Raw genomic sequence first — 27,253 nt, 5'->3', positions numbered from 1 at the left:
AAGATGATGGGAAACATGGCACCCTTTTGTCTGCTTTGTTGGCAGGTGGCTCAATGGTGCTTTCCGGGATCAGCTGTTTCTTCCTCTGGTTGGGCAGCAGTGAGTCCATGATGGTAGGTGTGCTGTGTCTGTATAACGGATTGACCATCTCGGCCTGGAACTCTCTGGATGTGGTCACTGTGGAACTGTACCCCACAGACCGCAGGTATGTTGAAACAGGCCTCTAGGAAGAGGCGCTCTGAGCTTCTTGGGACCACTGAGAAGTAGAAAAATAAGCCAAACTGTCATTTCCCAAAGGAAGTGAAAATCCAAAAAAATACCTGGTTTATGAGGTTGTAGTTTTCACTCATACATTTTAAAAAGAAAATGTCAGGAAATATAGTTGCTAGCAGGAATAAATAATAGGGCAGTGAAACTAGTGAAGGGATTTAATTGTGTCTATGACTTAGTTTGTTGGCTGACAATATGAGCAACCTATAATGAAGTCATGAGGGGCAGGATTTAATAACCTCTCTTGTACCACATTTTGAGCTGCTAATCAGTCCTGAGAGGGCTCTTACCTTCCTTTGCAAATGTCTGCATGACGTCTCTATTAAGCAACCACAGAGAAGTCTCTAGACCATATCTCTTGACCTTTGTGGTCTATTGGAGGAAAGCCCAATCTATTTCCAGGTACAACAACAACAACAAGGATTGCCTTTAGAAGAAAGTTATACATGAGTCCCAACGTGGAAACAAAAAGCATCTTATATAAGAGAAAAGACTAAATGATAGACTTTTGGGGTTGAGCTGTAGCAGCTGAATAATTAAGAGAATAGAAGCCCTGTTTTTCCATTTGACATAAGCAAAGACAAACAGCCTTTGCCTTCTTTTATTTTGTATATACATTGTCACCATGGGAGCCCTCTGTGCTGAAGGATGGGGTCAGTATTTTCTGAACTTTGAAATGCAGGAGGGATTTCTATAGGAATCTGCAGAGACATTTGAGATGAGAATTTTCAACAACATCTATTACTGACCTTATAGGAACATTATAGGAACTATATACCCATCTCCTGCAGAACATCTCAAACTCTCATGGACATGTGCTTATCAAATGTTCTACTAGACCCTCAGTAACCTCCTATTGAATATTTAGGCTCTGAAAGGAACCATATACTCCAATACAGCTTCTCCTTCATTCATTCAACAAACATTAATTCTCTTCTGTGAGCGAGCACCTGGGATAGATGCCATGGACCTTGGGATAAGGGTGTTGCCAAAAAGAAGAGAGAAGAGAAGAGAAGAGAAGAGAAGAGAAGAGAAGAGAAGAGAAGAGAAGAGAAGAGAAGAGAAGGAAAGGAAAGGAAGGAAAGGAAAGAAGGAGATTAAGACTCTGCAGTATCCACTGAGCATTCTTTCATCAATCTCTCTTCCTGCAAACAGGGCCCAGATGGGGATTAAACTATACATTTAAAATAAACCCCTTAATAGTAAAGCAAGGCTATGGCATAGCCAGACACATTTTTGTTATACATGTAAGAGTTTGATACTATTTTAGATGAATCAGTTGCTTATCCCTCTACCATAAGGAACAGAAGGATGAGTATTCTTCTATGGCAAAATCTAGCTTAAAAAAAAAACAAAACAGTGAATTAGGCAGGTTCCTCTGATGAGAAACATGGACCTGCTGTAATTTTGTTGTTGGAATTTGGTAAAATTTCCCAACAGAATTTGTTGGTAAAAACAGAAATTGCTATTTGTGTTTGCCCGGGTCCTCTGAGAAACAGAGGACAGGACGGAACTAAACGTGCACAGATTCTACTAGGAGACATGGTTGTGTGAGAGAAAATGGGGAGCGAGGTGAAGCTTGGGAGACCTGCAGGGCAGCCTTAGCCCCAGGGAAGGAGTGAGGAGGACAGTAGGGGGGACTGCCCCACACCTCCTCCGGCAGTCTCAGGAAGGTTAGGCAAGGCTGTGGGGGCTGGGGGTGTGGGGCAGGGGCTGACAGCATCTGCTTCCAGCAAGTCCTGCGTGTCCCAGGAACCGGCCGGCAGGAGTACTCCTAACTCATTCAGTTATTGGAGCAGCAAAACATGGGAATGAATTTCCCAGTTCAGCAGCTGGGGCAGTGACTTGGATGTCCACAAGGTGTGTTTTTCACTGCAGCCACACCTTTGCTGGGGGACGTTCTCCAGCTCCTACACAGGTGTGATTAGATAACATGCAGGAAGTCAGTTTCCTCAGTGGTGGAGGGCTGACTTGTCCTCCAGAGCCGCACTGCCAGGGTCCTGGTGGATGAGTTAGTACCACCTCCTCTGTTGCAGGTGGAAACTTTCTCTCCCATTTCTGCCATGTTCCTCTGGGCCACAGAAGGAGTCTCCATGCATCTCTGGCTCAGCTCTGAGAGGAAAACCCCAACTGTCCTGAGTGCAGGCATCCTATGGCCTCTTCTCCCCATCAAAGCAGAAAAGAATACATCTTGACAAGAGTTCTGACTAGAGGCTGTGATATTTCATATTAGAACTTTAGCACTGCCAACTCCTTGCCCAGTTTCTGGAATCTGTCCTTAATGATCAGAATAAGACACTCTGATCCCAGGCCCCGAGCCAAAAAAAATAACTCCTGGAACCATTTAACAGCCAACTCCTATCAAAATCCCAATCAGGGGCACCAGGGTGGCTCATTCAGTTGAGCGTCCAACTCTTGATCTGAGCTCAGGTCTTGATCTCAGGATGCTGAGTTCAAGCCCCACATTGGGCTCCATGCTGTGCATGGAGCTTAGTTAAAAAGTCAAAATTCCCAATCAAAATGATTCTATTTGGGGAACATAATGTAAGGTATAGTCTAGGTGCTATTACAACACTTGAAATCCACGTTTGTCAAGCACATTATAGATTTTACTTTTAATGTTATACCTTTGACTTTTATTAAGGGTTACATTTGCCTTTACTGTGAAAACACCAAAGAGGACAGGATACAGCCCATTACAGTACACCCTTCCCTCTGTGCGGTCTGCCCCGCAATATGCAGGGAGCTCTAGGACCCCCTTCTGAGGAGCTGCTCTGTCCCTTCCTTTCATGTGATAAAAATTGGTAATTCTTCACATTTCATTCTCTGTTAGGCAGGGAGGAGGCCTGTCTCTGCTAAATCTGCATGGTCCAGTTATTTGCTTTGTTCCTTCTCATTGTGATTTACCCTTTTATTCCTATTTTATTAATTTTTTTTTGTTTTTTGTAAGCTACCCTAAATCATTTCATAGAGGGCAGGAAAGTTTGAAATTAAAATTATACACACTTACTGAATAACACTTTTCTGTGACTAAAAAATGGAACAAAGCAACAACTACAAGCACTTTATGTGTAAAGGAAAGCTCTGTTTTTCTATGGAAAGAATAATATTTCTCAATTTTATACTTTGGGCCACCAGGTGCGGGGTTTTTTCTTAATCTTCTATAATTTCCAGCAAACACCAGCTGGATGTCCCACAATTTAACTCAGTTCTGACACCATCTGCCTGGAGATAGCATCAGATGACACAGGTGAGGGGCTCAGTTCCCACAAGACTGCCCCCATTTCAGATACCAAACATAAGTCAAGTTATCACCTGCACTTTTGACCAACTGGCCGTAAATTGGAGTTCTCATGACCCCTTCCTTGGGTTTGACCATTTGAATGGCTCACAGAACTCAAGGGAAGATTTATGTACATTTACCAACTTTTTATGAGAAGATACAACTGAGGAAGAGCTGGATGGTGGAGATGCGTAGGGTGAAGGATGAGGGAAGGGCGAGGAGCTGCCCTGCTTCTCCAGCTGATGACCTTCCAGGACCACACCTTTCTACTCTGTCAATGGCACTATAATAATTCTTCAGTCCTCAAAATCTCAGCATCAAAGGAAAGCATAATCTAATAATTGCCTGATGACATTTCAGCTTTTCTCCCAGGTTAGATCACAGACTGTAATGGCATATGATAATTTGAGGGGCCCAGAATGGGGCAGAAGGACACTCACAAACACACATTTTAGTGGAGTCCTTATAGGATCCAATTTGTTTATGGAGATGTGACGGAATCCATTTTTTGGAATAGAAGCTTAGGGAAACTTTTTAGTATATTCTTTGATACTCTCTCACACCAGATATATGGTGTCTTTTCCAACACCAACCAATTCTCCAATTCTGACACTACGTGGAGCTGGTATCAGATCCTACAAGTTAAAGGGCTCAGTCCCTCAAAACTGCCCCTATTTCAGATGCACACTGCAAATGGAGTGCCCAGGCAACTCGCGCTTCTGCCCGGCCAACTACAGATTTGTGAATTTCAACAGCCCGAAAGAGGTTTGATCATTTACTAGATAAAGAAGTACCTTGGGTGAGGTATAGAAGAGTCTGAAGTGCATGAGCCTCTATTCCTGTGGAGTTAATTAGGGTCCCCCACCACCCTCCTTACATGTTGAATGCATTCAGCAGTCTGGAAGCTCTCTAGATTTATAGAGGTTTCATTATGTAGGCATGATTGATTAAATCCTTGGTCATTGGTGACTGAATTTAATCTCCAGCATCTCTCCCCTCCCTAGAAGTTGGGGGTTGGGTGGGAGGCTGAAAATTTCAACTCTCTATTCACATGGTTGGTTATTTCCAGAGACCAGCCCCCATCAAGAAGCTATCTTTGGAGCTCCTCAAATTAAAGCAGAGATGATATGAAGCTTTCTGTTATTATGCAGAAAAGCTGAGATTTTAAAGACTGATACAACTCAGTGTTACCTGGAGCGGGTGCGGGCATCATCGCTGCTCAGAAGCTGTTAGGAGAATTCTAAAAGCATTACATGTTGAGAGGGGGGCATCTAGCAATCTCAGTGGTTTTCCCTGTAGATGAGGTGTTGTTTCCTTTGGCTGCTTTCAAGATTTTTTTCTTGGTCTTAGTGTGGATTTCTTTGGGTTATTATGTTTGAGGTTTACTCACCTTCTTGAATCTGTAGGTTTGTGTCTCTTTGACAAATTTGTGTGGTTTTCAGTCATTATATATCTGAGTATTTTTTCTCTTTTTCTTTTTTTTAATAATTTTTATTTTGTTATATTAGTCACCATACAGTACATCCCCAGTTTTTGATGCACTGTTCCATGATTCATTATTTGCATATAACACCCAGTGCACCATGCAATACGTGCCCTCCTTAATACCCATCACTGGCCTATCCCAATCCCCCACCCCCCTCCCCTCTGAAGCCCTCAGTTTGTTTTTCTCTTCTTCTGTCTGAACTCCAGTGACATGAGTATTAGATCTTTTGTGATAGTCTCAAAGGTCCCTGATGCTCAGTTAACTTGTTTTCAGTTTTTTTGGTCTGTTTTTCTTATTGCATATTTTCCATTGTTCTCTTCCAGCTAACTTATTCTTGCCACTGACCCCTCCATTCCACTGTTGAGCCCAATCACTAAGATTTTTTTCCCTATTTTTATATGTTTTCCATATTTTATGTGTTTCAAGTGTGTTCATGATTGCTCATTGAAGCATTATTATCATGACTGCCTGAAAACCTTTGTCATATAATGCTAACATCTCTGTCATCTCTGGGTTGGTGTCTCTTAATTGTTTTTTTCAGTCTGTGTGAGATCTTCCCAGTTGTTCTTAGGATGAGTGATATTCAATTGAAAAGTCATTTTCCTATTATGTTATAAGACTTTAAATCTCTTGTAAACCTTTAGTTTCTGGACACCTCCCTGTGAGGAGAAAAGGGTGCACTGCCTCATTATTGCCAGGTGGAGTTAGATGTCCAGTGTCCCCACTCTACTGATGCCCGTAAGGCTGGGCATTTTCATTACTGCTGGCCAGTGGTGGGAGTCTAGGCTTCCCTCATGATCATGATGCCATGGAAGGAAAGAAGGGAGAAGTGAAAGAGCTCATCACTGGCCAACACCGATGAAAGTCCCAGCTCCCTACTTTGCCTTCCCTGATACCACTTTGATGGTGATATGGAGTCACCTCATCACAGTTTTGTGAGGGTGGAAGTCTAGGCTCTCTCCTTGGCTTTTGCTGGTGTGGCTGGCAGTTGGGCTATAATTCTTCTGGTATTCATTTGGAGGAGAGAGATTATTGTCTAAACATCTTCTGCCTTTCCAGGCTGCCCCTACCCTGGTCCTTTGACTAAAGAGAACAGGGTTTGTTGGGGCTTTTTAAATTATCTGTTGCTGATGGTATTTCCACATTGCCATCTTCTTCAGTTCCGAGTCTGAGATCACTGGAGCAAAAGAAAATGCAGGGAACTCATCACTCCCAAGGTCCCTAGCTCTTCTACCTTTTTCTGTCTTTCAGAGTCTTCTTATGTTTGCTTTTTAATATCCAGTATTTTCAGCTGTAGTTAGTGGGAATGCTCATGAAAGTATGACTACGTCATCTCCATATGAATTTTAATATTGTTTACTTACTCACTCAACATTTTTTTTTTTGAGTGCCTGTGATACCACCATGAATGAGCCATTTGTGGTCATAACTCTCACAGAGCTTGTGGACAGGTGAACATCAGATACCATAGAGTGAGGTCGGGGTCACTGTGGGGGAAGTGCATGGTGTCATGAAAGCAGAGAAGAGGGCCTCTTGAAAGAACTGACAGCTGAGACCTGAAAAATAGTAGGTGATAGCTAGGCAAAGAAATGAAGAAAGAACATTTCAGTCAGATGACAAATGAAATACTATCTGAAAACTTCTGGAGGCAAGAGTTAAGAGAGGTAAGCAAGGAACAAATCAGGAAGGATCTTGTAAATTGCATCATCCTAAGGGTGATGGGGAGCCCTTGAAGTGTTTTAGGAAGAAAAGGGACAAGATCAGAAAAAGGCTAGAAGTTTACTCTGGTGGCCAGAAAGGAGGCAGGAAGACTGGTTAGGATGGAAAACAGTGATGTGAACTAGAAAAATGTGGGTCAGAAAGGAGCGAAATCAACATTCAACATGTTCACAGATATTTAGAGATATAATAAATAAAACTTCTTGGTAAGTTAGATGGTAGGGGGAGGAAAGAGGTCATCAAAGAGGATTCCAGCTTCTGCTTGTGCAGTTGAGTGGATGGTGATGGGCACTTTGAGACTGGGACACAGAAAGGAGAGAGACCAGGTTTGGGCTGGGGTCAGGAAGATAATGAGCTGCCATTGTGGACGTGTTGGGTTTTCATGTCAACATGACGTTTTCTGATAAGCATTTGCATTATTATGTTTGGTTGCCAGAAAGACACCTGAGCTGAGGATAGAGTGTTCAGTCACTAGTTCATTAAACAGATGATTTTGGAATATGTGTCGTGTGGCAGGAATTATTCTGGTTCTTGAGATAGAGCAGTGAACAAAACAGGCAGAAAACCCTGGCTTGATGGAGCTTACATTCCACTTGAGAAAAGACAGTCAATAAACAATGAGATAAGTAAAGTAAATATATCCAATGGTCCTAAGTGCTCTAGAGAAAAAGAAAGCTACGTATGGGCATAGAGAGCACTGGGGTCTGGGGAGTTATAATTGTTAACAGGTTGGTCTAAGAATATGCAACTATAACAGGTGACATTTGAGCAAAGACGCAGGAAGATACTTGGGAAGACAACTTTCACAGCAGAGGCATCAGTGAGTGCAAAGGTCCTAAGGTGTCAGTGCAGGAGACCAGTGGGAGGAGGGGAAAAGAAGATTGTCACACTGGAGCAGCATAAGCAAGATGAATGGTAAGAGGCAATAGGTCAGAGTAGACATGAAGGACTTTGATCTTCATGAAAATCCATTGGAGGGTTTGGGGCAGAGTAACGACATGATCTTATATACGTTTAAAAGGAAAACTGGCTTTTGTGTTTAAACTATACTACAGAGGATCTGAGGTGGAATCAGGGAGAGCAGTTAGAAGTGCACTGCAGCAGTTGTGGCAAGATACAGTAGTGCCAGTGGACGTGGTAAGAATTGGTTCAATTCTGTAAATATGTTGAAGACCAAAGGGCATTGCTAAAAGATTGGATATGAGGTATAGGGGCAGGTAGGCGGTCGGGGAATGGGCCAGATACTCAGAATGACTTCAGGGGTTTTGACCAGAGCCTGGGGTTGCCTTTGCTGAAATAGGGAAGATTATGTAAGGGGGAAGTTAAGGAGGAAGTATCAGGAGCTCAGTTTTGTTCCTGTTAAGTCTGAGATGCTATGAAATATCCAGATGGAGATGTCAACTAGGCAGTTGCATGTATGAGACCAGAGTTCAGAGAAGAGGCCTGGGTGGCAGGTAAAAATTTGAGCCCTTTCAGTGTAGAGATGAAATTTAAAGTCCTGATGTCAGATGACACTATCAAAGGATGACATGTAGGTAGAGAAGAGGGGAGTTCTGAGGACTCAGTCCAGAGATACGGGAGAATTCAGAGGTCCAGATGATAATGAGAAGGCAGGAAGGAAGACTGAGAAGGAGCCAGGAGTGAGGTAAAGAGAAAAGGCATGGGTTAGGTCCTGGGAGCCAAGTGAAGAAAGTAGTTCAGGAGGAGGGAGTGATCAGCTGTGATAGATGCTGCTGATGGACCAAACAGAGGAAGGGAACTGAGGACTCAAATTGGGGTTATGGCAGCAACTAAATTACCACATGACAGTAAAGGCAGGGGCCTGCTCACTACTACTAAGGCAAAGCCTAGTGGCCAGACTCCCATCCATGCAACAGGTGATCGCAAGGCAGGCCCAGGGTTGACCTACCTTGAGGTTTAGTTGACTTCTGCACCCCAGACAGGGCTAAATCTGCAGGTGGGAGAGAAGTGGTCCCATGTGTAAAGACAGGAGGAACTTAGGGACAGTCAACAAGTGTACACACGTGCGTGTTTGCAGATAAGCAGCCATCCCTTTGTTCTTCTGCACTCTTATGGCATCACTCTCCTGGCTCCTGGGCTGGTGACAATATGTGGAGACCAGGCGGTAGGATTAGAGAGGCCTGGGGAGTATTTCAAGGCAAAGGAAACAGAAAACAGAGGCCTCCAGAAAAGTGATGTGTCCGAGAAGGCAAAGGGTCTGGTCTGGGGGTAAGCCCATCAAGGGAAGAAGATTCTGAGTTACCACAGCAGGTCATACTATAAGGTGCACGGTTAGTATAAAAGCTAGAAGACAAGGAAGGGTTCAGTGGGCCAGAAGCTCAGGCCAGGAAAAGAGAGAACAAAAAACCAGCCTATCAACACGGGGTCAGGGAGGTAATAAGGAGGCATCATCACCTGCAGAAATGAGGCCTGACACTGAGGAAAGGTTTTGTATGTTAGAATAATCTGTAAACTCTACACTTAGTACAATGGGACAAATAGCTTGCAGCTGATTGTCAGTAATGTTTATTGAACTGACTCTTGCCAGACATAGCTCAGGTACAGGCAACAGTAACTGCAGTGGAACTTGGGGGACAGGAAGGTGCCTCTCTGTTCGTGTACTCACCCTGGCCAACCAGCTCCATTTGGTCCTCTGTCTTCATCCCAACTCTTCACTAACAGCTGGGTTCCTGGCAGAGGCCAGCCTCCCAACATCCCTGAGGACCTACCGCAGTGATTGGGACTCAGTGGTCCACACAGTATGTTTCTTCCTCCGACTCTGAATTCTGAGGCATGGCCTTGAAGGAGAGAGTGGTACTTGCAGATCTGCAGGGAGCTGTGCTGGGAACTGGGGGTGATGGAAAAAGCAGAGTTGAGTATGTGTCCATGAGGCTGAGAAGTCAGGACAGCTTTGAGAAGCATGATAAGGGAAGAAATGAAGAGCAACACAGAGTGTTAGATCTTTGAAGTGTGAGCATTATTGAGTATAGAAGTCATTGTATAGTATTTTGACAATTTCTAATCATCCCTACATACATCAGCCCCTGTCCTGTGTCAAAAATAAGCAGGGAGCCTATTATCTGTAATGTAAACAATGGGCAACAGATACAATGTGAGATTCTTCTCATAGATGGAAGTATGACTGCCCCACTGTGCCAGAGATAGAACAGATTTTCCCAGCTTGCCAGATATCTAAAAGGGGACCCCACCCACGGAACACATGGGTCCAGGGGAGTTTCCTTTTTCCATCATTTCTCCACACCCAGGTGCTGCCACCATCTAAACTATCTCAGTCCTCCTTGCACTGGGAGATGCCAACACAAGATACAGTCCATTCACAGGTTCAGTCAGGGCTGGTTGGAGTCCATCCCCTGTATTCTAACTATGAAAAAAATCAGAACTTCTCCCTCATCTCTTCGAATCTTCAAAGAGGAAACAATATGTAATGATAGGCTGACCTAGATTTACCTAGTATTCGTTAACCCCATCCTTTAGCTCCCTTCTTTTCCTCCCCTCCTTTGTCAAGGTTTTAGACCACCTGAAATCCTAAACATAGCCACCTAATGTAAGAGACACATGCACTGGGTCGTTTGGGATCTCAGTTCCAGCCTTCCTGTCATTCTGTATCCAGGCAGTGACTTCCTGCTGCCACCATGCGGGTGTGACAGAGCGCCACTGCTGACGCTTCCTGTGTCCTTATGGCCCAGTGGCCACTTTGACCCCTTCTCCATGGAGCTCAGGACAAGGAGCTCCCACCTTGTAAATGCTGAAACCCAAGCTGTCCCTTAGCCAGCAGGCCTGTCTCCCGGGTATTAATCCAGCCATGTGCTCCTGCCTTCCCTGGCCACTGGTCCCCTCCCTTCTTCCCCCTTACACACACACAGTTTCAGACATGACCTCAGGAAGCATTTGAAAGTCAACCTCTGGTTGTTCCCACCTGCTACTCCCTGCTCTTCCTGGGCAGCTGCTGCTGTCACCCAGCGCTGTGGGCTGGTCCTTTTCCTCCATGAGCTAAACCAAAGCATCTGCCCAGAATTAACCAACTGAAGCCCCTCCCCTGAGGACTGTTCTTATTAAGACAGAGCAGCTCCCCATTCCCTCCCCATGCTCCATCCTGATGGTCCTTAATCCTGGATCTTGTATTGACCAGCTGTGCGACCTCAGCGAGACCACTCAGCAAAACTGTGCCTCATTTGTTTGGGATACAAAACGACAACATGCTACATCAGTGGTTATGAAGATAACTTAATATCTTCACTTAATATTTTTTGAAGATTTTGACATGAAGTATTCTTTCACTCAACTGTCTTTCTAACTTTTCTATCATTTCTATCTTTATAGACCTTGTCATTGTATAATATATGTCTGTATTTTATGTGATCTGAGTCATTTTGGCCATTCAGGCAATGTCAGACCCTTTTTGTCTCTGGCAGTGAGAAGTGGAGTGTGAGGGGGTAAGAAGTATACGTGTCCTTCACCGACCACCTCTCTCCCAGGTGGGGTATTACAATGGCGGCAAATCCTACCAAATGTGCAGACAGGCACAGAAATGGTCCTACAGCCCGTTCATGACTCCAGGAAGTCCATCTCTCTGCCCTTGGGTGCTGAACAAGCCCTTACAGGAAAGGGCTTTGGGACCATTATGACATGCCGACAGCAGGACCATCAGCCTTGGGGCTGGTCAGGCCTTTAAGCATTAGTGTGCAGGACCAGTGGGCTCTAGAATCTGGAATCTCAGCCAAGGGTACCATTCCACCAGTTTGAGGTTGCTGGGCTTGGAGGATGCTTGCTCATCCATGGTGCTAAGAGCAGAACATTTCTTTCCAGTCATCTACTCATTTTACCAATGAAAAACTGTCTCTGCATTCATTAACAAACTTTGTCATGCAGATTTCTAAAATGATGTGTAAAGCCCTAAGTACCTATCTCTGGCCTGTTGATTCCTGATTAACATGTTTTAAATTCTAGAGTATAGAACAACTTCTCCTTGTACTGAAGTACTTTTAAAGCAAATTACCACCAGGTCGTATAATGATATGGTGTTATGTGTGTGTTTGCTTACTATCTGTTACCCACTAGGATGTGAGCTCAATCAGGACAGGACTTTGTTTTCCTTATTTATTAGCATAGCTCTAGGTGAATGGGAGGAAGGGAAGGGAGGGAAAAGGGATGCTTTTTAAAATCCGCTTGGTTATGGGCTCTAGGTTTCCATCGGATGTGGGATCTAGCACTGCACCTCTCTTCCCTCTGACTGCCCTCTGTCCCCCTTTCCACTTTCACTGTCCAGAGCCTGTGACCTCCCGATGCTTCAGCTGCCAGCTCCCCCTTGGTCACACAGCATTGCCTACTGGAAACCCTCTTCCTCCTCTCTTCCCCTTTCTCCATCAGTAGTGAGGAGGAGACCTGGTGCTGCCAGAAGATAGTGGGTAAATTAGATCAGTCCTTTAGCCTTTTTGGAGTTTGGTTTCCTTATCTGAAAATAGAGGTGAGTCAGGCTCAGTACCGAGGATTTAGGTCATCTCATTTAACCATGTGTAAACGTCATTCCAAGCCTACAAGAGTAAGGAGACTTTCTCTGTTTTCTAGAGAGGAAAATGAGACACAGAGAGGAAAAGAAACTTGCCCTGGGTCACTGAGGCTCAAACCCAGCTCTGTGGCTCCACGGTGCTGCTCCCAGAACAGACATACCCGTCCCTCTTCCTAGGGGGTCTGGGGTGGCGCTCTTCTAAGAAGCTCACCTGGTAATTAGAATATACAGTCATGTTCACTAATCCTGGCCTTAAATGAACTCCAAGTTGCCTCCCAGTGCTTGCTTTCATTCCATCATTATCTACTCTGGCCCAGGCACTCATCTACTTGCTGCCTAGCTTCATCAGATAGAGGGGAAGCCACAAAGACTTCCATTTTGCAGGACTGTGAATATTTGCATATCAACAGCACAAGCAGTAGGAAGACCCTTGACGGTGATGGGGATGGGGATGGGAGGGAGATGGAGCTCTGCTTTGGGCCCAGGGATTCCTCTTGGCTCACAAACCATACGTAAGTCCTTCTCGGCTTGTATGTAAGGCAAGCCCAGCTCAGTGGTATAGGATGCCATCTTCCCAGGTTAAGGAGGGCACATATAGACCACACACATACACATACTACTTACTTGGGTGAGACAAACTTTCTCTTTCTTTGAAGCTCAGAAAGTAATTGAATTCAGTTTTTTCTGACTTAAGAATGTGAAATTAGAGTTCTCTCCTCTGAACAAGCAAGAGGATAGTCTGGCATCAGTAAACAAACATGGCCTAGTGCCCATTAGGATGCCCTTTACAGAAATCTACTTCCAACATATTTTGAAGGTGTCAGGAAATTCCTTACTTCATTCCACAAGTATCTTCTTATGTGTCACCGTGCTTGTCCTAAAGGGACAGCAATGAATGAATGGAAAGACTCTACAATCCTGCCCCAAAGATCAGGCTGAATCCGGACAGGAGAGCCCTGAGAGTGGTACAAGCCAGTCCCTAGCGGGAGAGCAGGAAGGAGGACCTCGTTCAACAGGAAGAACCTTCATGGCTGCCCAGAGTCCAGCCTGCACAGCGGCTGCACAAGAGTTGGAAGAGAAAGAAATGATTCAGGTTACTTGAGAAACAGATTGCCTCTGGGAGAAATAAGCTGCGAAGAGCAACGTAAATAAGAGAGCAGGAGCAGGGATGGGAAGGCAAAGAGGTTGGATGAAGCCTTTGCCTTGGATTCCTCTCCTGTGGGCCACAGTCTCCTCCCAGCTCAACCATATCATAAACATTTTCCCTTGCCTGTGTTACACTGCCTGACTTTCCTAATGAACACATCCAAGTAAAGGTTTTGAGTGTGAAGGTGTTCGTTGCAATAGCATTCATGTTCCCCCAGTTTGGAAAGCTCCTAACTATCCCAGTGGTACGCTTACAGAGATAATGGTTATATGCCTCATCATTTCATTTTAAACAAAACATAAACAACATGGGATGGTTTTATTAATGATTGCGGGAAAGCAAAAGCAAAATTGTGTGAATCCTGTGATTCATAAAAAATAAGGATATGATTGGAAGGACACTAAAGGGAATTCAGAAATGAAAACCATTTTTTGGAGGGGTGGAGTAGATTTTTTGCTTTTGCAATTTCCTTTTGGCATAGAATAGTAAATCCAGATCAATTCAAAAATGCAGTTATCTCTGGAAGAATCCAGGGTCCTCCTCCCTGGATATACCTTAGATTCACACAAGACTTCTAAAAACTAACAGTGCCTGGGCTCCCAGCACAGCAGTACCGTCAGACTGTCTGGGGGTGTGGCCCTGGACATTGGTATCGCCACAGCACTGTGTTGTAAAAGCTCCACAGGTGACAGTGTGTACCCAGCTTTGAGCACCCCTGAGTGAGACTGTGGTCACACAGGGCCATGCACCCTAGTTCCACCAGATTGCTCCTCTGACCTCACATTGAGACAGCTGAGGAAGAGGGACACTTGTTTGGGGACTGGGGGGAAGCAGGCCATTTGGTGCTCTAGAGGCCTTTGTGGGGGTGTCTAAGACTGAGTGGGGTACCACAGAGATCAGTTAGATGTGAGGGTGTTTTGAGAGTCAGAGAGCACCTCTGGGCACATCCCATCCTTCACCTGGTGAGCTCCTCCTACTCCTGCAAGATGACTTCTCTTCTCATCCATCCCCTCTGAGAAGTCTTCCCTCAGTGCCCCACCCCCACCGAGATCACCTCCCATCCTCTGCACCCCTATAGTACCCTTGGCTGTCTGTATTACTGTACTGAGCATGTTGTGTTTTCATGATCTTTTTGCATCTGTCTTAATGCAAAGGTGGACTTCGTCGTCTTAATTTCGGCCACCCTGGTGCCTAGTGTAGTGCCTGGTACATAACCCTTAATGATCGTTAAATGAATACATAGAAGAATGTGTAAATCAGGACTTTATTAAGGACCATTTTGCTTCTTAGACAAATATTCAAGGGGTTTCTAGTGCTCTTAGCATGGTAGTCCAGTAGCTCAGATGGATTCAGTGGTGAAACAGCTTTTTTAGATAAACCTGGGAAATGTGCCATCATTTGTAGTGCTGCTTGCATGAGGAAAAGTGCAATTCATTTTGTGCTTTCAAGAGCCAACTTCTGGATGAACCCCTAGATCACAATGTACAGTAGTTCCTCCTTATCTGAGGTTTCCCTTTATGCAGTTTTGGTGACTCATGTCCCCTCAGGTCTGGAAGCTGATGAGCCGCCTCCTGACACAGCGTCAGAAGGTCAGTGGTAGCCTAACAGCACATCCCGGCACCTGCGTCATTCACCTCACGTCATCTCCTCATGTAGGCATTGCCTCGCCTCACGTCATCACAAGATGAGTGAAGACAGGGGCGCCTGGCTGGCTCAGTTGGTGGGGCGTGGGACTTTTCATCTCAGGTTCAAGTCGTGAGTTCAGGCCCCACATTGGGTGTAGAGATGACTTACACAGTACAATATATTTTGAGAGAGAGGGAGAGAGACCACACTCACCTCACTTTTATCATAGCGTATTGTTGTTCTACTTTATTGTCAGTTATTGTTAATCTGACTGAGCCTAATTTATAAAGTAAACTTTATCATAGGTAAGTATATATAGGAAAAACATAGTATATATAAGGTTTGGTACTATCCCTAGTATCAGGGGGTGTTGGAATATCTGCCCTGCAGATGAGAGGGGGCTATGATATTATTGACTTAAGGACTGCCTATACTTTGCAAAATGCCCCCCCCCTTGCTCAGTTCTTAGTATTCCTTTTCTAAGTTTTACCAGTGATTTGAGTTGTCCAGAAAAAGTTCTTTCCAAAAGTTTAGACTAAGCAAAGAGAATGCTTCCATTTTACCCCTTAAAAGGTGAATTCGGTGAGCCGAGTCTGGATCGACCCCATTTCAGGTCTTTTCAAAATGAGCAATTAATTTGTTTTCCTGATTTCAGCAGTCAATCCTTCAGTCAGTGTTTGAAACCATGGCTAACAGTGGCATGGCGCCCACCATGTGCCGGGCACGGCCTACGTGCTACTATTATTCAGCATCCCTTGATTCTCCCCAGGAACCCTGTAAAACCCACAGCTGACCCTGCATTGAAGTCAGAAAAATGAAATTTAAGAGGCCAAATGTGAGGGCAAAACTTTCCTCACTCTATCCAAAATGGTGCCAGCGGTTTCCTTTTCCCAGCCTCTAATCAAAGCTAATAATGATATGAATGAACTGGAACCTGCTCCTTTGGGAAGGCCCTGGAGAAGCCACAGTCCAGCCACAGGGAGGGATGCTCTGGTGGCCACACCCCCATCAGCGGAGCCTGAGGACCCCAGTAAGCCAGCTCCCTGAACTAGCACTGGGCTCTCAGACAGAGGGAGTTAGTGGTGCAGGACAAGTCCACGGTAATAAAATGTGGAAGAGGGCTGCCATGGTCCCAGGGTACTGTTCAGGGAAGGAATTTCCATGTAAAAGATTTAAGTGGGTTGAGCAAGAATTGAAAACAAAGGATTCTGGCTGGAGAGGTAGGGGAACAAGGCATAGAGTTTATAGAAAGATCATAGATCAGTTCATTCTTTCTCCTTTGTACTTGTCGGTTAAGAGAAGGCACGGAACATCTTTGGTCTGAAAAAAAACTCAGTAGCTTGTCGTGCTGTTGAGAAGTCAGCAAGTCAAACGCTGAGCTCTGCAAACTCCAAGCTCCGCACCCTCAAAGGACTTAATGAGCATGGGGACTTGTATTTTGTGTGTCTGTAGAAGTTCATGGCTTTCCTTTAAGTAAGAGCAAAGAAGTAAATGAAGTCAAAGCTTATTTACTTTGTAAACAGATAACCAGCAAGGAAGAACTACTTTGAGAATGATTTTGGTAACACAGCTGTGTGTCTGATGCATGGGAAATCACACCCTCCAGGTCACAAGTATTTGAAGAAATAACTTTCTTATCCGAGGAAAGGATGGTCACATTTTCTCGAATGCCAATGCTAATTTAAGGAGGCTGTATGCTTTGTGTCCACACCAGATTTTCGTGTGAGAATCTGCCTCTGATAGGTAAATGAAGATGGAGAGTCAGAGAATATAAAGATTTGATCGTTTGGGTTTTTTTCTTTTTTTTAGAAGCTTTAGATACCAAATGCTCCCAATGCATGTCTCTTCAGCACTGTCCAGAAATCTCAGGAAGTTGTCCATACCATAAGGAGATAGCCACCCATATTTTATACCCTGTTTAGAGTTAGAGCTTGGGAAAATACGGTTATTTTAACCCAGCTGTAAACTCTGCTTGGGTCATTCAACAGTTTCAGCATCAAGAGACTTCTTCCTACAGAAGAATGTTCCCCTCTTATCAGCAACATACACACTAGCCATTTTTCCCAGAACGATACAGTTTATCTTACTACCAGAAGATGTATTTGGTAATTTATGAGCCTAGAATCTAGAAACTAAAATGTGCTTTTAAAAAAATGAAGGACATCAATCTGAAAGGCTACCTACCATAGGACTCCAACTATCTAACTTTCTGGAAGAGACAAAATTAGAGACACTAAAAAGATCAGTGGTGGCTGGAGTTACTGGGGAAAGAGGAGGAATGAATAGGGGGAGCACATGGGATTTTAGGGCAGTGAAACTATGATTCCTAGGATACTGTAATGTGGATACTTGGCGCTATACATTTACCAAAGCCCACAGAATACAAAACACAGAATGAACCCAGACATAAACTATGGGCTCGAGTTAATAACAGTGTACTAATACTGGTTCATCAATTGTAAACCTCTGTACCACACTCAGATGTTAAAAATAGGGCCGTGGGGTGAAGGGGTATATAGGAACTCTCCTTGCTTTTCACTCAATGTTTTTGAAAACCTAAAACAGCTCTAAAAAGTATTAATGAACAAACAAGGAGTTCAGCCTCATGACTTTTCCATGGAGGTGGGGGAGGCTGTGGGGATGATGTCATTCTACCGAAGTCCTCTGTGGTACCCAGCATGTAGCGTCCAGCAATTTCATTTGAAAATGGTTATCAATATATTAAATCTTACCTTTCCAGTGGTCATTGTTATTACCAGTTTCTTTATTTAAAAACAAGCCAAAAAGAAGAAGCATATAAAATTAGCTTACTCTCTTCTCAAGAAGTTCCTGTTTTTCTGTCAGAGATTCTGTTACACCCCTTCCACATTCCACACAGTTGGCAATTTTGCCACACGGCAGAGGCCTCTACCTTCTAGGTGTCTTGGCCAGGAAGAAAGTTGGCACTTGCTACCTCTTCGTAGGTCTTTTCTGACCCCTGAAGTCACTGGCCCTGGGCAAAGTCACAGGCCGAGTTCCCTCAGACGTGTACACTCCTCTCTGTGGTGTGGGAAGGAGGGTGAGTGGATAATAACTGCAATGAATATCTACACTTTGTAGAAAATAGCACTAGGAACAGCTCAGATAGCGATGAGTAGTTGTGACTGGCCGAAGCCCACACTTAGGCATTTACAAATCAAAGAAAGATGTGTAGTAGATGCTGCATTTTACAGCATCTAAAATGCACTTCCCTCCGGAGGGGGGAAAATGTGTCCAACAATGAATGATCTTGCATTCAATTTGCCTTGAACACACAGATGTATCCAGTGACAGACAAGAAAGTGAACTGGCATAGAGGCCAAGGAAATTCATATTATGATGTCAGTGGTGTCAGTACCCTCATGAACAAAATTAAGTTTTCTACCTGGAAGTGCAGAGTAAAATCACACTCAAACGCTAGCACAGTGAGCAAGATCTTCTCTAGGCCTACGTTCTGATTCTCCCTTGTAATATTTTCCTGGACGTGATTTTCCACATGAAACCCTGATGAGGATGGAAGAAGTACCATTAGCTCATTGGTGGGCCACCCCGCTCGGCATCCAGTGTCTGCCTGCTACCAAAACACGTGTGAAGAGAGCGTCATCATTCACGTCTATGTCACCCGAAAGATGAGGAATACCAGCCAGTCATCTCTGATTTTCTCTGAAAATTCCATGGCTTTAGTTCTTTAAAACCTCACACGTTAACGAAGCTATGAGGAAAGAGTGAGGAGAAAAAAAATCTAAAGAAATATATGGTCCTGTATTTTAATTAAACTCTGGAAGAGAGAAGAAATCTCCCTGATATTTCCTTTTTCTTTCTGTTCACAATAAAGTGGAACTTCTGGGCAGAATAAGAATCAGTCAAGGTGAGGAGAAAAATCAACAGAGGGCCGAAGGAACCGTACCAACAGCTGAGGTTCTCTGCGTCCAGATGCACTAACAAGCATTTCATTACATGCCTTAATGAGATACAAAACTCTTCCTGGCGGTCCTTGAAAACTACTGCCGAGGACGTTTGTATCTAAGGTTGCATCTGGGAAGTTGCTTTGTCAACCTTGCCTTGTGTCTCTTCCCCTTGCAGGGCGACAGGCTTTGGCTTCTTGAATGCCCTGTGCAAAGCAGCGGCCGTCCTTGGAAACTTAATATTCGGCTCCCTGGTCGGCTTCACCAAATCGATCCCTATCCTGCTGGCCTCCACTGTGCTGGTGTGTGGAGGACTGGTGGGCTTACGCCTGCCCGACACACGAACCCAGGTCCTGATGTAATGGGGTACAAGCCATCCGTCTACCACGTTTCTTTCTCCTGCCCTGTGTCAACCCTCCGGACTGACTCAAGGTTTCAGATGTTTTCACATACTGAAAGGTGGTAAAATATCTGAACACTAACTCTTGCCGTGACTGAACTGTAGATGCATACCATCCTGCCCCTTAGGTGTGAGCTTGCAGGGGTTTTCATGCCTTGTGACCTTTCCTAACAGGGATGCTCCCAGCTCCCAGGAATCAGTGGTAGCACTTTTTAAGTGTCCTCGTCAGCCGGGCCTCCCTGAGATGCTGCTCACTGAAGGTGGAGGGGCCTATGCTGCCTTCAGAAAGAGATCCTGCTTCTGATTTCACATTCACGGGAAATAGAAGTTGGCATATTATTGCCTTTGTGCTGAGGAGAGGGATTTTTTTTTTTTTTTCAAACAGAGTGATATTTCCTGTTTACTTAGAAAAGGATACCCAATTCTTGCTGTTACAGCAGGGCCTTACAAAGAAAACCATGTGGCACCAAACAGAGCTGGGTGGGGCTCTTTGAGGCCTGACAGGGAAGGTGGCTCTGCTGACAAGAGAGAGAGGCTGTGCCGCGAGCAGCAAAGATCTGAGTGAAAGGCATAAGCCAGATTTCTGCCCAGTTTAAGTCCTGAAAAATCTGAGGAGGGAGCCGCGGTAGTGTCCGTGATTGTGGCCTGTGGGCCAGAACGTTAGAAGATCAGAGATCAGAGACAGATCTTCTGCCTCCATTTACCCCCCCCCCCCGTCTCCACCCCGCCCCCACCCCAGCTGCCCTTGATCTTGGTAGGGTGCAGATTCGAAGGGAGAAAGTCACTATCCAAACCCTGGGTCTACCTGCCTGATTCTGCCTTTCGTCCGAAACGTGTTCAGTCTAGAGCTGGTCAGTAGTCTCTGTTGTTGTAAATTGCAAATGAGGAGGAAGTCCACCTCTAGGGCTGTTTGGAAACGCAAAATGCTACCTTGAGGGTACCACCTTTCTGAGGGGCAGTGCCCCCCCGCGCCGTTGACGCTGGGCTTTCTAGCTGGCAGCGCTGAAGTGGGTCTTCTTCCCCTAGCTTCCACTGGCCCCTGTGCTCCAGCTGCTGGTTCTGTGTGGAATCTCCATCCTGCTTAGTCCAAGCAAGGGGCCCTCTGGCAGACAAGGGCAGCATCTCCCGGTGGTCTGGGGCTGCTTGCTTTATTTACCTCTGGAATCCGCCTGGGCCTGGAAGATAGAGGTCAGCAGGACATTCCCACGGGCTGTCAGCTCTGTGACCTTCTCACCCCTTGGGCGTGCCCCTCCTCCAGGCTCATCCTTTTTACTCATCTTCTTTGAAATCTGAAGCCTCCTTATAGACTTGCAGCAGTGACCAGCAGCCAGGAATAAATCCCATTTTAAAACAATATTCCTTTTTTAACTCTGTCTTGTCAAAGGGTTATCCTTGTTACTTATTATAGCATTTCCAGCAGGCCACAGCCCTGGGGCCCCCCAGGAAGAGAGAGCCTTTGTTTCCAATAGCCATTACCTTCAAAGCCCCGTCCTAACCCCGAAGGCGCTCTGCCTCCCTCTCGCCTTCCTAATGGTGCTCCTGGAGCCCCAGAGTACAGAGTTCTGACTCTGTGACCCATTTCTTTCATTAACATAGCCATTAATCGACCAACCCCTCGAAGTCCTTCAGGTCTGTAAAGGGGCAGTCTGGGGTTGGTGGCTGGCAGGAAGAGGGTGGTTCCCTGGGGAGGCCAGCACATCAGCAAAACACCAACCCCAAACTGCAAAGGTGGCAGGAAGAGGGAGAATCAGTCAAGACTAGATGAGATCTCTTAGACTGATGCTAGGAAATCAGGGAGAGAAACGGAGCCGACTCTCCCTTCTGCCTCTCTAATATTACTGGAGAACAAAGCTAGCATTCACACAACCCAGGAAGGTACCCTGTATATTTTTCTTTCACGTGGATTCATTTCCCTATCTACCCCGTGATTCATCTTCTTAAAAAAGGCGCATGTGGGGACCCCGGCAGGGCCATTTTAGTTGAACACAGCTTGTACAATAACAACTCCCAAAGTGAGACGTGTATGTTCATCAGCCAATCAGAAGAAAGAGCAATGTGCATGGATGTCGCTGTCTCTAGTCTCTTAGCTTTCTGAAAGTTAAGGTCGTCCAGTAAGCAAAGTTCACTCTCATAAATGTCTCACACGTCTGTTGTAGCTCTGAATGTGAACAAAATCTCCCCACCTGCCGGGCACAGCAGATGCAGAGTTTTATTTGAACACTCGTCGGGTCAGAATGAGATAAACGAGCAGAACCCCACTTTGTGAGACCCGACACCATGCATCCCCTTCAGAAGAGCCTTTCGTGGCCTTCCTGTCACTTGATCCAAGCCTCCCAGGTGGCCCAAGAGGGATCTATTCTAATCTCCTGGACAGTCTGTGGTCACAAACCTTCTTGGTCACCACCTTTTCCACCTTCCATGCAGTTTTCACTGCCTCCTTTGCATTGTTCCCATCACCTTGATTTTCTCTGAGAGAGCTCAGGTTGTTCCCGAAGTATGTGGCAGGGCCTGTCTGGCTTGTTCCGGGGTTAGCTGGATTAAGATAGAGCCGTGCGATTACACAGGAACTCAGCTCTGTCTATGGAGCAGGCCGCTGGCGCCGGGACCTGCCACCAGCATCTCGTTTCATCCACAAAAGGAGGAAAACGAGAGTATGTGCCAAAAGGGAAGCCTAGGACACCACTCCACTTGCTCCTGTGTTTCTGACTCCTTTTCTAACGAAAATGTCCTCATAGCTCTTTGGAATCAATCCAGAACGCCAAACCCAGTGGCCAGGGATCACCTTACACCCAGAGTAATGACCCTGGGAGAGAAAATAGATGGGCCCTGGCTGCCTTCTTGAAGCTGGACTCATCGTTAGAAGCACCAAATAGGTTTGGTTTAGAAATGGACAAATTAGTAAGCAGGCAGGTTGTTTGGGAAGCCCCGAGGAATAGGCCAGAGAACGTAGTTCCCATGTTGCTGTGCTGTTGGCTTCTTAGGATCCTGAGCGTTATCTCCACTCAGTGCTGGTTTGATGGTTATCATTGCCTGCTCAGGAAAGGGACCCACCCTGCCACATGTACACGGTTAGAAGAGTCTCTGGTCACCATGCTGTCACAAAGGCTGTGTCCTGTAGCTGCCCCGACTCCTTCCTCCCTTTTATTCTTAGAACAGGAAGACTTAGGGCCGCAAAAACTGAGTTTTGAATTGATACCACCTAAGTTGGCAAAGGCACCTTCCTTTACAGATCTCACCAAATCAGACTTCAGGTGTGCACCAAAAACTGCTTCGCTGCTTCTGTGGATGTCTTTAGATATCATGGGAGAGGTGGGGAAAAAAATGTAGTGTCAGAGGGAGAGTCCAAGATATCTTTAAGAAGGTTCCAGTGAAGGGCACACGGGAGACTTTCTAAACCGTGGGGTCATTACAGAGTCATTTCATGGGAATACCTTTTGATTCCCTCTGCCAACCAAAATAAAATATGATAGTCTCCAGTTTTTTCTATTTAATATCAAAATGGCCTTTATCTCTTTCTTCATCTGTTCAATGCACTAAAGGCTCTGAAGTCAGAAATGTCTGAATTCGGCTTTTACATGGTATCATAGAAAGAAAAGTGTTTGGTTGGTAAGGTGCATATTGGCTGTATATTTGATTTTCCTTTAACCCCCATGTCATGCTGAGCTTAGTCCAGTGACTTAAAGAAATCTACACCGTAGGGCACTCTGACATGAACTATACATTTCTTACGGTTTTCGTTTCTGCCAAACAGTGTATGTTTTGAGGAAAGCTTTCCTACCAATCTGTATGATGCAGACCAAAGAAAATTATCAGTGTCTCCAAGACATATGTGCCCTTTATCGTTCCGGGTATGGAGTGCCAGTTCTCCGTGTAATGTTCTCTTGCTCCAAATATGGACCATTCCTCCTATCAGCAGCGTTGCACCAACCAGACACAGCATTGCCAGGGTTTCCTGGGCTCTTTCTCCGACAGTACCTAGATCTTAGTAATCCCAGGATCTTGAGTTCCACAGATACAGTTCGTGGATCGGTGTAGGCCTTTGTTTAAGGCCAGCAAGGCTGGGTGGGGCAAAGAGTGGGCAGAGCATTCACTGGTCTCTTGTCCTTTCATGTGATTATTCAGTACATATTCATGGAGCTTTTCCCATGTGCTGGGTTGAGGCAGTGTGCTCCATGCGGATAGTGAACCCTTTGCAGGACTTAAGTGAAAGCGGAGGAAACAGGCGTGAATGAGAAAACAGCTATAATGGGGTCTCATATGAAAGCCCCTCCCCTATAAACACAAAGTGTTGTTTTCCCAAATATAAAAGAAGTAGTAGCCTGCGGTGGGCGGTTCAGAAACTACTCAGACATTGGGACTATCTTTGACAGGAGGAGAAGGCCCCTCAGTTTCTTGGCCTTTGTTAGAGGGACTACTAACTAATACTTGGAAAATGAGAGAAACAAAGACACATATGCTATTGCTTTGAATGCCTCGGCATGAAATCACACTAAGGTATTCAAGGAAAGGAAGCAGCAGCAAAGATAGGCCCTTCTCCGTAGAGAGGTTGGCTTTTAAAGTCCCGGAGTTCTTTTCATGGCCTGAGAGGAGAGGTGGGGGCTGGGAAGTCTGTTCCAGAACAGAGTCAGCAGCCCCCTCAGCTACAGGCTCCTGGGCCTCAGCTTCCCAGGGTGTTTTCTTTCTGATTCTGAAGACTGCTGACTGAGTCCACTGTCTTTGCAGATAGAATGCTGGAGCAGGGGCGCCTGGGTGGCACAGCAGTTAAGCGTCTGCCTTTGGCTCAGGGCGTGATCCCGGCGTTGTGGGATCGAGCCCCACGTCAGGCTCCTCCGCTATGAGCCTGCTTCTTCCTCTCCCACTTCCCCTGCTTGTGTTCCCTCTCTCGCTGGCTGTCTCTCTCTGTCGAATAAATAAATAAAATCTTTAAAAAAAAAAAAAAAAGAATGCTGGAGCGGCTTTGCCCCCTCTCTCCTCAGCAGAGAAGCCACCCAGAAAACAGGTTCAGACAGTTAGTGGCCGGAGGTTTTTAGATTTCAGTTCAAAACCAGTGCAGAGTTGTTGCAAAGGGTCTTGAAGCTGCAACGACCTTTGGGGCTCTGAGGCCTGAGGGAGGCAGAGCAGAGACAGTAGTTGGTGGTGACCCTCCCCCCCCCCAGCCCCGATTTCCTTTGTCACCCACGAAGCCTCTCCTCCTTACCTCCCCCAGGCAGTACACACTCACTTGCTTTCTTCCCCATCCATTCTTCTTCCTCCTTGCCTCCTCTGGTCACCTCTTGACTCCAGCCACATACAGAGGCAAGGCCAAGCTTCCCTGGTGCACTTGGGACTAAAGAGTGTGCCCGTCCATGCCTCTGGTGGAGGCCCAAAGGATGAAGAACGTGTTGAATGGCGGTGGGTGCAGGGGTCTAAGCTCTGGACTGTTGGTGTTGACATAGCTCCCTGAACCAGGAGAGATTTCCAGCTGCTTCTCCTTCCTGTGCATGATTAGATGGGTACCATGGGCATGGGATCCAAAAGAGCCCATTTTTGGGGCAGAAGTCTGAAAGCTTAGCACTGGACTCCCAAAAGAAAGATGAGGCAGCCTGCTGCAGGGCTCTCGGAATTCATTGAGCCATGGGAGATAGAGGTGCTGCTCCCGGCCTGCAGAGGGTCTGCTCGCAGGGAGGCTGGGTGCTTTCTTTTTCTTTTCTTTTCTTTTCTTTTTTTTTTTTTTTTATTTATTTATGTGACAGAGAGACAGCCAGCGAGAGAGGGAACACAGCGGGGGAGTGGGAGAGGAAGAAGCAGGCTCCCAGCGGAGGAGCCCGATGTGGGACTGGATCCCGGAATGCCGGGATCACGCCCTGAGCCGAAGGCAGAGACTGGGTGCTTTCTATTCCGATTTAAATGCTGACATTGCAGAGGCTGCCCCCTCTCTGCCTACCCTGCCAGATTCGTCCTCCCCTTAGAGCCGGGAGTGCGCAAAACTAGAAGGAGGAGAAAGCAGCCTTCGGCCCTCTGTTCAGACTCCGACAGGGTTTAACACCAGCCTAGCAGCCCACCGTAGAAGCAGGCGTGCCGAGTGACTGGTGGAGCCTGCTCACAGAATCCAGAGGCCTCGAAAGCCAGCGATGTACTCGAGCAGACTTAAACCCGTTCCTCAGAGCCAAAACTTTCAGGCATTTTGTGAGCCAGTTGGGAAACACAGCCATTACTAAAAATTAGGTTATGCAAACTTACACTGAAGTAAGAAATAAGCGAAACTCATCACTTTCTAATTATTTTACCACACGTTAGCCTCATCCATGCGCTTGAGGAGATGGACGCCTGTGGTCTCTGTATGGTAGAGATGCTGTATACTGTGTACTAGTGCACACACCTTCCAACTCCACGCTCAGTGACGCACGTTCCTAGCTTGGAACTGGCCGGGGCGGGGGCGGGGGCGGGGGCCGTTACAGCATGGAAATCTACCAAGGCTCCCAACCAGTCTCAGCCCCAAGCAGTTGTTAATCGTTTGCCCACATACCTCTCCCTAAAGCCCTGAGCACTGTGTGGCTTCCCACTGCATTGACCCAGGCCACACCAAGTTGAGTCCTATAGGTTTGTGGGTCAGCATCGCCCACATGCCCGAGGGAAGGAACAGACTTAGCAAGCTCAACCTCAAGTCAGTACACAAAGGGTTTCTCTCTGCATTTGTATTGACTCAGAACAGGACCCACCACGCAGAGAATCCACCACTTTGTATGGGTATTGATCCTTCAGGGAGAATGTACTAAGTTGGCTCTTTGCAAACAAAAATAAACTCGTTCGAAGCTACGAAGTGTCTCCCCTCTCACACCAGAGTAGGTGTCCAAGAAGGAAACTCCTTCCTTGCCCTTGACATTCACCAGGCCTGCCTGGATAGAACTGGACAGATTTGCTTAATCTCACTTCCACCACTGTTGTTAGACATTTATTGTGCTGAATCTATGTCCTAAATCAAACACAAGAAAAATGTTCTTTCTTGATACGTGCTTTTATAACATCTAAAAAGCGGTTACGTATCCTCACCCTGACCTGGGAACATATTGAATAGATCGTGTGTCCTTCACTGATGTCTAGATACTGTAAATAAAGTCCTGTGAGAGTTTTTTTTCTTTCAGGTAAACCTCCATTTCTGGACACATGCTAAGCCCACCATCCGCTCTCCTTTGCAGTGAGATCTTGGCAGGGGTCCTGTCCTTGGTTTTGGTGTTTGGGTGTTTTGTTTTATTCTGTCTTATTCCTTTCCTGTTTTCACTGCTCTGTAAGACCTCCTGCTATGAATGTTCTAGTTACCCCAATTGTATTGTAGATATGTGCTGCATGTGTGAACCCCAATAAATTCTGTTGCAGGTTTCTGGAGTTTCCATCTTCCCTACAGCTGATCCTGTTGTGAACTCATCTTTCTGGTATGCTCCTCTGTGTCTGATTCCCGAATTGCCAAAATGTTTGACCAAGTATGTTTTAACAAATGTCCCGAGACATCCATGCGTATCCTTGCGAACGGGCATGCTCCGTGTGGGATGACTCGTGTACAGCATAAATCTATCAGATGTGGAAGTGTGCGTACATTTACTTGCCAGATACCTAACATTCATGTAACAGCTGCAAAGATATTTAATGTACATCGAATTATTAATAAAAGAGCATTTTTTGCTCCATTATATTCAAATAAAGATTGCCGTGCGACTGACTTCCCTTCCAAGCATGAATTGACCCTTTAAAAATAAAAACTTTCTTTTCTATGCTTAGGCATCAAGAAAACCTGTTTCCTTGGATTCGGGCTTATTTGAACTGTTTCTGTGGGCGGGGATCATGAGTATTGAGGTGCTGTTGATGTCACAGGAACACTTTCTGATTGTTAGCCAGGAC

General features: G+C 45.7%; 1 protein-coding gene across 2 annotated transcripts in view; it reads left to right on the top strand.

The window, feature by feature from the left end:
• Window positions 1–27,047, top strand: part of SV2C (synaptic vesicle glycoprotein 2C) — a 375,875-nt gene extending 348,828 nt beyond the window's left edge. For both annotated transcript variants that reach the window (XM_087862062.1, XM_087862061.1), the window contains exons 12-13: window positions 46–205; window positions 19,160–27,047. In XM_087862062.1, coding sequence (XP_087718188.1) covers window positions 46–205; window positions 19,160–19,343 — 344 coding nt within the window. In that variant the 3' untranslated portion in view covers window positions 19,344–27,047. The remainder of the gene's footprint in view (window positions 1–45; window positions 206–19,159) is intronic.
• Window positions 27,048–27,253: the final 206 nt, after the last annotated feature.

Source organism: Ursus americanus, chromosome 5, assembly GCF_024610735.1.
Source record: "Ursus americanus isolate L20-20 chromosome 5, mUrsAme1.1.p, whole genome shotgun sequence".
NCBI classification, from domain to species: Eukaryota; Metazoa; Chordata; class Mammalia; order Carnivora; family Ursidae; genus Ursus; species Ursus americanus.
This window is presented reverse-complemented; position numbering and strand designations above follow the sequence as displayed.